Below are 12,538 nucleotides of genomic sequence, written 5' to 3'. Positions count from 1 at the left end.
CAGCACTTTGAATTGTGCTCGGAAACGTACTGGGAGCCAATGTAGGTCTTTCAAGACCGGTGTTATGTGGTCTCGGCGGCCGCCCCCAGTCACCAGTCTAGCTGCCGCATTCTGGATTAGTTGTAGTTTCCGAGTCACCTTCAAAGGTAGCCCCACGTAGAGCGCATTGCAGTAGTCCAAGCGGGAGATAACCAGAGCATGCACCACTCTGGCGAGACAGTCCGCGGGCAGGTAGGGTCTCAGCCTGCGTACCAGGTGGAGTTGGTAGACAGCTGCCCTGGACACAGAATTGACCTGCGCCTCCATGGACAGCTGTGAGTCCAAAATGACTCCCAGGCTGCGCACCTGGTCCTTCAGGGGCACAGTTACCCTATTCAGGACCAGGGAGTCCTCCACACCAGCCCGCCCCCTGTCCCCCAAAAACAGTACTTCTGTCTTGTCAGGATTCAACCTCAATCCATTAGCCGCCATCCATCCTCCAACTGCCTCCAGGCACTCACACAGGACCTTCACCGCCTTCACTGGTTCTGATTTGAAAGAGAGGTAGAGCTGGGTATCATCTGCATATTGATGGACACCCAGTCCAAACCCCCTGATGATCTCTCCCAATGGCTTCATATAGATGTTAAAAAGCATGGGGGAGAGGACGGAACCCTGAGGCACCCCACAAGTGAGGGCCCAGGGGTCTGAGCACTCATCCCCCACCACCACTTTCTGAACACGGCCCAGGAGGAAGGAGCGAAACCACTGCATAACAGTGCCCCCAGCTCCCAGCCCCTCTAGACGGTCCAGAAGGATGTTATGGTCGATTGTATCAAAGGCCGCTGAGAGATCCAGCAGAACTAGGAAACAACTCTCACCTTTGTCCCTAGCTCGCCGGAGATCATCAACCAGCGCGACCAAGGCAGTTTCAGTCCCATGATGAGGCCTGAATCCTGATTGGAAGGGATCCAAATGGTCCGCATCCTCCAGGCGTGCCTGGAGTTGTTCAGCAACCACGCGCTCAATCACCTTGCCCAAGAATGGAAGATTTGAGACTGGGCGATAGTTGGCCATACTGGCCGGGTCTAAAGATGGTTTTTTAAGAAGCGGTTTAATGACCGCCTCTTTCAGCGGATCTGGGAATGTTCCCTCACAGAGGGAAGCATTCACCACCCCGCAGAGCCCATCGCCCAGCCCTTCCCGGCTTGCTTTTATTAGCCAGGATGGGCAAGGATCAAGGAGACAGGTGGTTGGTTTCACGCGTCCAAGCAGCCTGTCCACATCCTCGGGGGTAACGGATTGAAATTGATTCCATGCAACTTGACCAGACAGAGCTCTAGCACTCTCCCGCCCCAGCCCTGCTCCCACGGTGGTGTCTAGCTCCCTCCGAATATGAGTGATTTTATCTGCAAAAAACTTTGCAAAATCGTTGCAGGAGATCTTGGGGTCTTTACAAGGCCCCGGTGGTAAAGGTGGTTCCGTTAAATTGTGAACCACCTGAAAGAGTCTCCTGCTACTATTTTCTGCAGATGCAATAGAGGCGGTGAAGAAAGTCTTCTTCGCCGTCGCTATCGCCACTTGGTAGGCTCGAAGTTGAGCTCTAACCTGTGTCCGGTCAGATTCGGAGTGAGTTTTCCGCCACCGACGCTCTAGCCGTCTCAGCGATTGTTTCATCGCCCTCAGCTCCGAAGAAAACCACGGGGCTGTCCGGGCTCCATGCAATCGGAGAGGGCGCTTCGGAGCCAGACAGTCGATAGCCCTGGTTAACTCCGCATTCCAGCGGGCCACCAGGGAATCAGCTGAAAGGCCATCAACATGGGATAGAGCATCCCCTACCACTCTCTGGAAACCATTTGGATCCATTAAGTGGCGGGGGCGGACCATCCGAATTGGTCCCACCTCCCTGCAGAGGGGAAGGGTCGCGGAGAAGTCCAGTTGCACCAGGAAGTGATCTGACCATGGCACTTCTTTTGTTTCACTTTTACTTAGTGTCAGATCACCCACGTCACTAGAGGTGAACACCAGGTCTAAGGCATGTCCATGACTATGAGTTGGGCCAAACTTATTCAGGGACAGCCCCACGGAGGCCATGCTTTCCACAAAGTCCCGAGCGGCCCCTTGTAAGGTCGTGTCGGCATGGATGTTAAAATCCCCTAGGACAACCAAACTAGGTGTCTCCAGGAGAAAATCCGCCACGACCTGAAGCAGCTCAGACAGGGAATCCTTGGTGCAGCGGGGAGGCCGGTACACCAATAGGAATCCTGTACTGCCCCTATTGCCCAACTTCCAGAACATGCACTCAGAAAACTGGATCTTCCCAGTAGGACGCCTGGTGCAAGCTAGTGACTTCCTAAAAATCACTGCAACCCCCCCTCCCCGCCCACATGACCTGGGTTGCTGTGCGTAAGAGAAACCTGGTGGGCAAGCAGCGGCAAGGACAGGCCCATCTGCTTCCTCCAACCAGGTCTCTGTCACACATGCCAGGTCAAATCCTCCATCCACAATCAGGTCGTGGATGGCAGTGGTTTTATTCATCATTGACCTGGCATTACACAGCAACACCTTCAGGTCATGTAGGTTTCCCCTGTTGATTCCAGTATCCATCCGGTCAAGGCCAGACCCGGAGGCAGGGATAGTCTTCAAACAACGACTAAACCTGCCTCCTCGGTAATGACATGGTCTGGTCTTAGCGTAACTCCGCCTCCTGCCCATGATCACCGAGATCGGATGTCCCAGTGCTTCCCCCCCTGTGGAACTTGTCCCAGCCATCGTGTTGGCTGAGGCCCCACTCCCAGGCAGCCCTGATCCCGCCCCTTAAAAACAAAACGCAAACTATACAGAACCAATAAAACAACAACAACAAAAAAGAACAGAACAATTATAATAAAATTAATCCCCAACCAAATATCCATTCCACCCACCCCCAACAAAGGAAAAAAAGAAAAAAAGAAATAAAAATTTAAATTGCCACCGACTGCTTGAGGACATTTTAAAGCACATTAACCCCCTGGAACAGGGAAGCAATGGCAGAACACTTCCCACCCTTCCCAAAAAGTTTGTTCCAAAAAGGGCCTGGGCCACACCCCCTGGGCCAGTTGGAAAAGGCCCTGGAATGGAGCAGGCCCTGCAGTCCTCACCCAGCCGATGGTCCGAGGCCTCACTGCAGCAGGAGTCCCTTTATAGCTGGGAGAGAGGGCCTGGGCCACGCCCCCTGGGCCAGTTGGAAAAGGCCCTGGAAGGGAGCAGGCCCTGCAGTCCTCCCCAGCAGAGTAGTCTTTTGACCCCCATCCTACGCCTCCCCTCTCTGCGCGTAAACCAACTGCGCAAAGAGGGTGTGGGCAGAGGGGGACCTGCCTCCCCCCCGCTTTGTTCATACTCGGTGCTGTGGCTCTCCATTGCATCCTCCGAGCCCTGCACACCTTTCCCACTGGAGGTGTGGCTTCCCTCCTCCACCGAGGAAGTGCTGCTTCTCACGATCTTTGGAGACTCCCTGTAACCCAACTGCCCTTCCACCTCTCACCTCTGAGTTGATGGCAGTTCCCTGACATAACCCTTCTTCCCAAAATGTGTGGATATGACCTAGCTAAGGGTTAACTCTGAGCTTTGTGGAATTCTGTGTCGGCTTGATTATATCTGTTTCAGTGATTATTTGAACACCAGCTTCATTTCAAGCAGGGGAGCAGCAGAGTTCAAGGCCTTGCTTATGTGACTTTGCCCTTCCCAAATGGTTAGTGGGCGGCACCTTCCTTCAACATATTACTGTTCCTTTCCACCAAAGGTGCAATAGTCACTGTTCCTCGTTCTTCTCTCTTCTTTGAGGAAAAGACAGTTATTAAACCAGGAAAGTGGGTGTATTTTGCAGTCTTTAAAAAAGATCCATCACTGTAAAACGTGTCCACCCCCTCTCTGAACTCCTCTCATCCATCTTGCTCTATTTTTGGTCTTTCTAAGGAACCTATCACCATGGCATCAAAGCGCTGATGCATCCTCCACAAGTAGCCGGCTTTAGATATCTCCTGCCCTGCCTCAAAATAGAGGCTTTTTGTAGAACAGCATGGAACTATTTCATCATTGTTTTCTTCCCTTCTCCCTGCTTTTAAATTCATATGACTAGATGTAAGCAAAAAACAAACACTCCCCAAACCCCAAGCATTTTCTTTCCCACCTGATCCTGCTATCACTGTGGGTGGGAACACATTCGACGGTGTTCTCATTATATGGGTGACAGTTGGACTGCACTCATCAAAGTTTCAGTATCCAGTTGATTTTTTTGACAGCAGAAAGTGGCACTTGTCCTATAGGCCATATGAAATGTCTCTCATCTTTCAGAGTGCATCTGTGTACTGGTTTCAAGAAAAGGAACCAATACACATCCAGCACACACCACACCCCTATGGACCGCAGCCCCACACTCTGTAACTTCATCTCGCACTATCTATTCATGCATCCTTTGGGTCCAGATAGCAGTTCTGAGATGAGGCGCCAGAAAGTTACTGCTCAAGGTGCTGAACCAGGAGTGCAAGAGCTTTTTGCTTGGTTGTGCTCCCAAGTGCAAGTGTGGTGGTCAAACTGGAATCGTAAATGAATTCCCCAGGCATTTCTGATCCATGTAATCAGCGTAGTAGCCTGTTTCCTTGTTGCAGATGGTGTCATCACAATGGCAGAAACAGCCAGCGCCAGTGCAGGCATGTTCTTTGTGTATCTGCAACATTGTGCCTGAACTGGGACACCTTTAATGTCTTGCTGATGATTTAATGTAGCTTATTATCTGTAGGTGCAGGATGGTCCAGAGCAGAGGTAGCTGCAGATGGTGTGGATGAGAACTTCCATAATCTCTGACCCTTGGCCATGTTCACTGTGGCTGATGGGAGTTGTCATCCAACACAGCTGGGGACCACCATGTTGGCTTAGAGTAGGAGTGGGGATCCTTAGCCCCCCAGATGTTGCTGAACTCCAATCTCATCAGCCCTAGCAAGCATAGCCAAGGGCTAGGGATTATGGGAGCTGTTGCTCAGCAATATTTGGAAGGCCAAAGGTCCCCACACCTAGGCTAGAAGTTGTAGAGACCTTGAAGTCCTGAGAACTGGTTCAATAGCTACCTGAGATTTAGCAAGTCTGCGCAATAAAGATGTGCAAGATGAAACTCATGGGTTGGGGTGTGTGTGGCTTTAGCTGGATATGCTGGATGATTTTATATTTGATATCTATTTTAGGAGTTCTGGTTCCCTGCAAACCTTATATCTGTCCTTGAGAGCTTAGAAGTTTCTCAACACTTCTGAAAACTAAGTCCTCAGGGGCTTCTTTGAAATCTCTCAGCAGGAGTGGTTAAAACTGAGAAAAAGAGAGAGAGCTTAGTATATTTCTATTTAGCTATCTTATTTTAACCCCTTGGAATGAGTATGTTGCTGTAGGAAGTACTCCCATAATCCTTTTTGGCCTGATTCTTTTCCTGGAGGATAAATCTGAAGGTTAACTTTTTTCCAATTATTATTACTATTGCTTGCCTGAAGATACTGGAAAGAAATCTTCTGTTGAGTCCCTCACAACACCCCTCAGGATTGTTTGGCGGCCTTAGAAACTGCTTTCCCCCTCTCCTTTCCAGGATGGAGAACCTGTGGCCCTCCAAATATTGTTGGACTATAACTTTCATCCAGCCCCTTAGGCAGCATGACCAATGATCAAGCATCCAACATCTGGACGGCTCCAGGTCCATCACCCCAGCTCTAGTTTCTCCCAATTGTCAGTGGAATGTAGTACATGAAAGAGATACCATCTTGGGGGGGGGGAGGCGGGGTTTGGCAACACAGCCAGTTGCTTGTTCTTGAGCCATGTTTGCTCCATCCATCATATGGATATTACTGAGCAGGGATGAGCAGCCTGTATGTGGATTGCACAAGTGTCAGGAATGTTGTTGCGCAGCAAAAACAGTACTAGCCTAAAATATTTTCCTGCCGGAAGAGAAACCCAAAGAATGCCCCTTCCAGTTTTCCTCCCTGACCTGTTGTTGTTTCTTCAGTTTATATCCCACTTTTCCTCCCGAAGGAGCCCAGGGCGGCAGCTGCACAAATGCTAAAACAATTAACACATGTCTAAAATCATCTAAAAACTATGTATATACAGATGCAGACTGGGAAAAATCTCGGCTTAAAAGGCTTGTTAGAAGAAGGTATTCAGTAGGTGCCAAAATGTCAACAGAGGAGGCCTCTAATATTTAACAGGAGGGAATTTAAAGGGTAGGTGCTATTATGTTAAAGGCCCCAATTCCTATGCTGTGCAGAAGGGACATCTTGAGAAGATGATATCTGCAGGAAGCCCTCACCTGCAGACCACAGCGATCTTTTGGTTATATATGGGCTGACACAATCTTTCATCCCAAGTTTACTCACTCTAGGTCAAGGCACAACCCAATTGTGGCTTGTAACCCATCAGTAGAAGATGTATGCAAATTATAAATTAATATATAATTTGGACCAGCAACACCTCCATCCATCCTTATTCAAGATGTGTGGAGGTGTTGCTGGTCCAAATTATATATTAAGCACCATTAATCTTCAACTTTTTCAGCATCCTGGGGTTCTTGTGAAGGCAGACATCCAGGTCCAGTTGCATGAACTGGGTTTGAGATTTAGGAAACCTGTGTTTGTAATTCTAGATCTGCCTCAACATGGAAAATAGCTCTGCTAGGATAAGTCACACTCATCCTCCCTTCTTATTCTGTAAAATGGGAAGAATCATGAGTTAACTTACGTGTTGGGAAAATGAGATACTGAGCGTAAAGCACCATGAGGTTGAAAAACAGGGCATACATGGCAAATAGCAATTCAGTAATTTGAATCGACATGGTGTGGCTCCTTCATGCTTTAGCTTAGTCTGCTCTATATTCAGGGGAAAGCTTGATTTGGGAAGGCAATGAGCTTTGTTTTCCTATCTGCCACAGCACCAGCACTGAGCAGCTGCTTCCGATGAACTGGAAAGGTTTTTCTTTATTTTCAAATGACTCCTCTTGGCGGATAATTACAGTAGCATATAGTAAGCTAAAGCTTTCCCAGTGCCAGGGCTCCTGCTGTTTCAAGGCAAGCAATCATAAGGTTGTCATGGTTTTGCATCAGACCTGTCAGATCTTTGGCCCATGGGCCTCATCTGATGCAGCAAAACTGCCCTTCCAGCTCCGCAAACCCCGACATTGCCGAATTAGCCAGCTTTGGCTTTTGAAACAAGCACACTAATGCAAATGGACGAAAGAGGAGTCTCCCCCCCCCAAAAAAAATAATGCCAGCCCCACTTTACCATGTTTTTCTGTTGGCTTCCCCCAGCTGGCATCTACCCACCACTATTTTCAGTGAGCAGAGCATTTGCCAGTGGCTCCATCTGCATATTTTTTTCTTGAGCAGTGGATATTTTTGGCCTAAGTGAGTCTCATGAATGTGTATGCACATTATATATAGTGAGGAACTCAAAGTGACCCTCTCTCCCAAAGACCCGGTTTCGGAAAGAGTTTATGCCGTTGGATGCTTTTGTGGACACAGAATGAAGGCTGAGTATCCCTGGTGCATAAATATATTATTATTATTATTATTATTATTATTATTATTATTATTAGGTTGACCAAGATACATTCCGATTCCAAAATATTTCTTAGCAATTGGGGTGTGACACCCTTTGTCCAGTTAACAATTCTGTGAGTGTGTTTTTGAAAGAGCAAATGGTAGGCATGGGCCCCCCAGTCCACATCCTGGTGTGAATAGGCAGGGGATTACAGACCTTTCCTCCTCATACATAATCCTGTAAGGGAACCTTCTTAAGCCTGATGGCTGTATTCCTTTGTGGTCAACCTTCCAGGGCCACATGCCAGTGGTGGGTGAGGCCAGAGGCAAAAATGGACAAGGAAACGAATGTACATGAAGAACGTTGGAAGCTGCCTTATACTGAATCAGACCATTGGTCTACCTAGCTCAGTATTGGCTAATCTGACTGGCAGCAGCTCTCTAGGGTTTCAGGGTCTCTTCCAGCCCTACGTAGAGATGCTGGGGTATGAACCTGGGACCGTTTGCATACAAAGCAGATGCTCTGTCACTGAGCTACACCCTCATCCCCATTTAACTTTGCCCAGTAGGTGAGTACTGACATACACCCCTCTCTAGCCTCCTGAGAAGCAAGAGTCATTATCAGAGTTCATGGACACATCCCACCCAGGAGAAATTACTCAAGGGTGCAAAGCAGAGTTGGTAAGAGGTGTGGCCCGAGGAGAAGATGTGGTGTGGGGAGAGTCTGAAGGGCTAGATAGAGAGGCTTAGAGGGTTGCATTCGAGGACCTCCCTGCTGCTGTAGAGGGATATATGCTCTCCCACCAAACACAGCTGCATATGAAAGGCATGCGTGAAATACACCTGAAACAAATGTTGCTTAGCTAGAATCATCAGCCTCATTTATCATTTTGCTAGGGTGGCGTTGTGGTCTAAACCACTGAGTCTCTTGGGCCTGCTGATCAGAAGGTTGGTGCTTCGAATCCCCGTTGCTCTTTCCCTGCTCCTGCCAACCTAGCAGTTTGAAAGCACGCCAGTGCAAGTAGATAAATAGGTACCACTGTGGTGGGAAGGTAAACGGCGCTTCTGTGCGCTTTGGTTTCCGTCACAGTGTTCCGTTGCGCTAGAAGTGGTTTAGTTATGCTGGCCACATGACCCGGAAAGCTGTCTGTGGACAAACACTGGCTCCCTCAGCCTGAAAGCGAGATGAGCGCCGTACCCCATAGTCACCTTTGGCTGTACTTAACCATCCAGGGGTCCTTTACCTTTACCTTTACCTTACCTTATCATTTTGCTCTATTCATTAAGCATTCAGTAGTTTGTGAACTTCTCCTCTGCACTCTGTATGCACCGGGAAGATTAAAGCATACTTGACTTCACAAAACGAACATGGGTAAATAAAAGAGCACAATTCTACAAAGGTCAGAAAACTGGTTCTGTGAGCAATATGGGGATTCATTTTGGCTCCGAAGGTAGGTTGCCTCCGAAATAGGGGTCAATGTGGCATTTTGCTACAAATGAAGATGAAAATGTGGTTGATGTTAAGCCAACAGGTACTCCTAGCAACCCCTCGTTCTGATTCCAAATGAAAACTCTTCCCCTCAAGTGTTGTCCAACCTGGAGTGAGCGGCAAACATCTATTGTGTGACTTTTGTTCGTTCTGTGCAATCATCCAAGAGCGTAAGTTCCCAACCTTTTATTGAAACGACACAGCAGGTTCCATCACAAAATCTCATGCTCCCTTGCTTTGGGCCGGAATGCGTGGCTTTTGAACTAGCAGTGGGAAGAAAAATAAACAACGTTCTATCACAGAGCACTATTCTAAACATCAGTCGTAGCTGGGTTAAAATGACATGGCGTTTCTGATTCTGCCTTATTGCTGAGGCTAGTTAGCCAGCGAGATCGAGAGAGGCTGGGAGTAAGCAAGCACTGTGTGTGTGAGACCTGCTGATAAGGTAAGCAGGTGAGCCTGAGGAAAAGAAGGGCCTTCTGCGGGGTGGAACTGGCTGGTCTTCCAGTAGCATCATGCTGCTGCCTGTGGATAAAGATGGAGGCAGGCAGAGGAGTGGCTACAGACCAGGAGGACCTAGGTGGAAGCTGGATGGACAATGGGGTGGATGGGTCAATCCATGTCAATTTCAAATGTGTTCATTCATAAGTCCCTTCTGTTCCATTTTGCAACAATCTGATTTCTTTTCATATAAAAAAAGATTGTACAAGAACTTGTATTTAAATAAATATTTAAGTATGTATTGAAATATGCAGTGCTTTTTCTGGGGGCATGCAGGGGTACACATACTCCTAAACATTTTGTGGATCTTTGTACTTTTGTCCATTTACTCTATTTATTTTTCCTGATTTGAACTACAAAATGGTGATTTTCTTGAGTCAAAATGAGAGTACCCCTAAACATTTTTTAAAGAAAAAAAGCACTGGAAATACGTATACATACTTGAATACTTAATTTCTTTCTACGTATGAATTTCTAATAAACCGTACATTTTAAAAAATCTTTTCTGTATATATATATTTGAGTTGAGAATCCTAAGAATATGTTCTGATCTCTGTGTTAGTTTGGTAGGTGCAAATTAGGTTTAGTTTTAAATGTGAACCAAATGAAGTTGTCCTCCACCCCTAGTCCACTTCCAGGTCAACTGGAATGCTTACATGTGACAAGATGGGATGCTCACATGTGTAACCTGCTCTTATGCTAATTTACTCACATGTAAATCCCATTGCTTCTAATGAGGCTTTGTCCCAAGTAACTGTGGGTAGGATTTCAGTCTTAAACCATGCACCTTCCTCCCTAAGTTCTCAGGATGAGTTTCTCATATCTTAAAGCATATTTGTGAATTTGTTTTTTGTTTGTTTGTTTGTTTTTGATAACTTGGAATTAGTTTTGGTTTTGAATCATAGGGTTATTAGGTTTGCTTGGTGCAATTCACACTATAATACGTCAGCCAATCCCATGGAAGCAGGATCCAAAATTCGTGGTTAGGAATATGTGGTTAATGGATTGTGTTTCATTATCTCCCTTGATTTACTACTGATGAGGCTGGGAAACATTTTATATTTCTAAAAAAAGAAAAGAAAATCTGCTTCAAAACCTCATATAAATTATCTCCACATACTTTAAATGCATACTGCGAAGCTAAACAAAATATAAGGAGAATTTGATAACTGAGCCAGAGCTGGGGGTGGGTGGCGATAGGAAGTGGTTTCATCCACTATAAAATTAAGAAAACCAAAGTACAGAGAAGGCAAAGGAAGGTATAGAGAAGAAGTCTTTTTCTGACAGGTTTGCTTTTCTGATTGCATTGTACAGTGCTGAACTTTTCTTAGAACAGTTTGTCTTTTGAATAGCCTGCCATACTCACAATCTATTCCCCTCTCTGTCATATTTTTATCTACTTGTAGCAATGGAATTAATTTTGTGGTAGTCTTTGCATATGGGGAACGACACATCCCTGATGCACGCTTGCAGCTTGAGTTGTAGATCAAAGCCACTCAAAAAAGATGCTTCTGTTCAATATGGGGGGGAAATGGTATCCAATCCACTACACAGCCAGCAGTGGTGTAGATGCCTGGAAGAAGCCCAGCTCTTCTACGAGACTTACATTTGTGTTGACAGATTGGATCTGAGATCTATGGCGTATGTGGTGGCTGTTGTTAGCTTCACTTTGGACATTTGTTGTCATTCTCCTCTGTAAGCAATCTAAACTACGTTTACCCATCTCAGTTTTCAGAGATACTATTATAATGTTTTTTTGTAGGAAAGGTCAGGTGGCCTGCTTGGCCAGAAAGGTCCAGTGATGAGGTCTTGGGATGCAGCATCCTCCTCTGAGAAACTGGACTAGCGATGATAATATGGTGGGAGTAGAGAGCTGATATCTCAGGGCTCTTGGGTGCTTCTGTGACCCCTCCTTGCTCATTGGAGAGGGTGGGTAAAGGTAGGGAGCTGTGCCTCTTGGATGGTGGTGGGCTGGAGTTCTGAAATCTCACAGTTTTCACTTGCTGAAAGGGAAGAGAAACCAGGAGTTATTTCATTCCAACAAGGCTGCCACCAGCATTGTCTTTGCTGTCTGGGGACATGACAAACAAACAACTTTTATATTTTCTTTTACAGCCAGTTTTACACTTTCTTCAGCTAAACATTAGAAAGTTGGAGGGTCTAACACGACTAAGACGACTAAACAACAACAAATAGAGGAGGACATATTTCTGAAAAGTACATTATATGTGTCAGCTAATATAGTCAGCACTGTTTCCAGTCACCTTTGCCTTTCTCGGAATCCCAATAGATCATCTACCCATTTTACAGCTGAGTGGATTTTAGAGTGTCATTTGGTGTAAAACCAAGTAACATATAAGCTTAGAGTTTTGAGAGATGCAAAAGTTTCCTCGACTACTTGCTTACTGGTCCACTCCACTCCAAAAGGTACTAAGAGTCAGCACAAATACATATTTTGGCTTAGTAGTGGGTGATCTGTGCATCAGAAAGTTCCTGATTCAGAAATCATCAACTCACTAGGTGCATTTAAGGAAGTCATCATTTATTTATTTTATCATGGAGACAATAATAATAATAATAATAATAATAATAATTTATTATTTATACCCCGCCCATCTGGCTGGGCCTCCCCAGCCACTCTGGGCGGCTTCCATAAAAACCAAAAATACAGTAAAATATCACACGTTAAAAACTTCCCTGAAGCCTTAAGATGTCTTCTGAATGTCAGGTAGTTGTTTATTGCTTTGACATCTGCTGGAAGGGCGTTCCACAGGGCGGGCGCCACTACCGAGAAGGCCCTCTGCCTGGTTCCCTGTAGCTTTGCTTCTCGCAATGAGGGAACCGCCAGAAGGCCCTCGGCGCTGGACCTCAGCGTCCAGGCAGAATGATGGGGGTGGAGACGCTCCTTCAGGTATACTGGACCGAGGCCGTTTAGGGCTTTAAAGGTCAGCACCAACACTTTGAATTGTGCTTGGAAACGTACTGGGAGCCAATGTAGGTCTTTCAAGACCAGTGTTATATG

At 46.5% G+C, this 12,538-nt stretch overlaps 1 protein-coding gene across 4 annotated transcripts in view; it reads right to left on the bottom strand.

Annotated features, from left to right (window-relative positions):
- Window positions 1–9,186: 9,186 nt before the first annotated feature.
- The window catches only part of SH3RF2 (SH3 domain containing ring finger 2), an 81,711-nt gene continuing 78,359 nt past the window's right edge, over window positions 9,187–12,538 (bottom strand). For all 4 annotated transcript variants that reach the window (XM_083600227.1, XM_083600228.1, XM_083600225.1 and 1 more), the window contains one exon: window positions 9,187–11,519. In XM_083600227.1, coding sequence (XP_083456353.1) covers window positions 11,241–11,519 — 279 coding nt within the window. In that variant the 3' untranslated portion in view covers window positions 9,187–11,240. The remainder of the gene's footprint in view (window positions 11,520–12,538) is intronic.

The sequence above is a fragment of the Podarcis filfolensis genome, assembly GCF_964270895.1.
Source record: "Podarcis filfolensis genome assembly, chromosome: 2".
Classification (NCBI taxonomy): domain Eukaryota; kingdom Metazoa; phylum Chordata; class Lepidosauria; order Squamata; family Lacertidae; genus Podarcis; species Podarcis filfolensis.
Note: the sequence above shows the minus strand (reverse complement) of the source record. Positions and strands in the feature narration are given on the sequence as shown.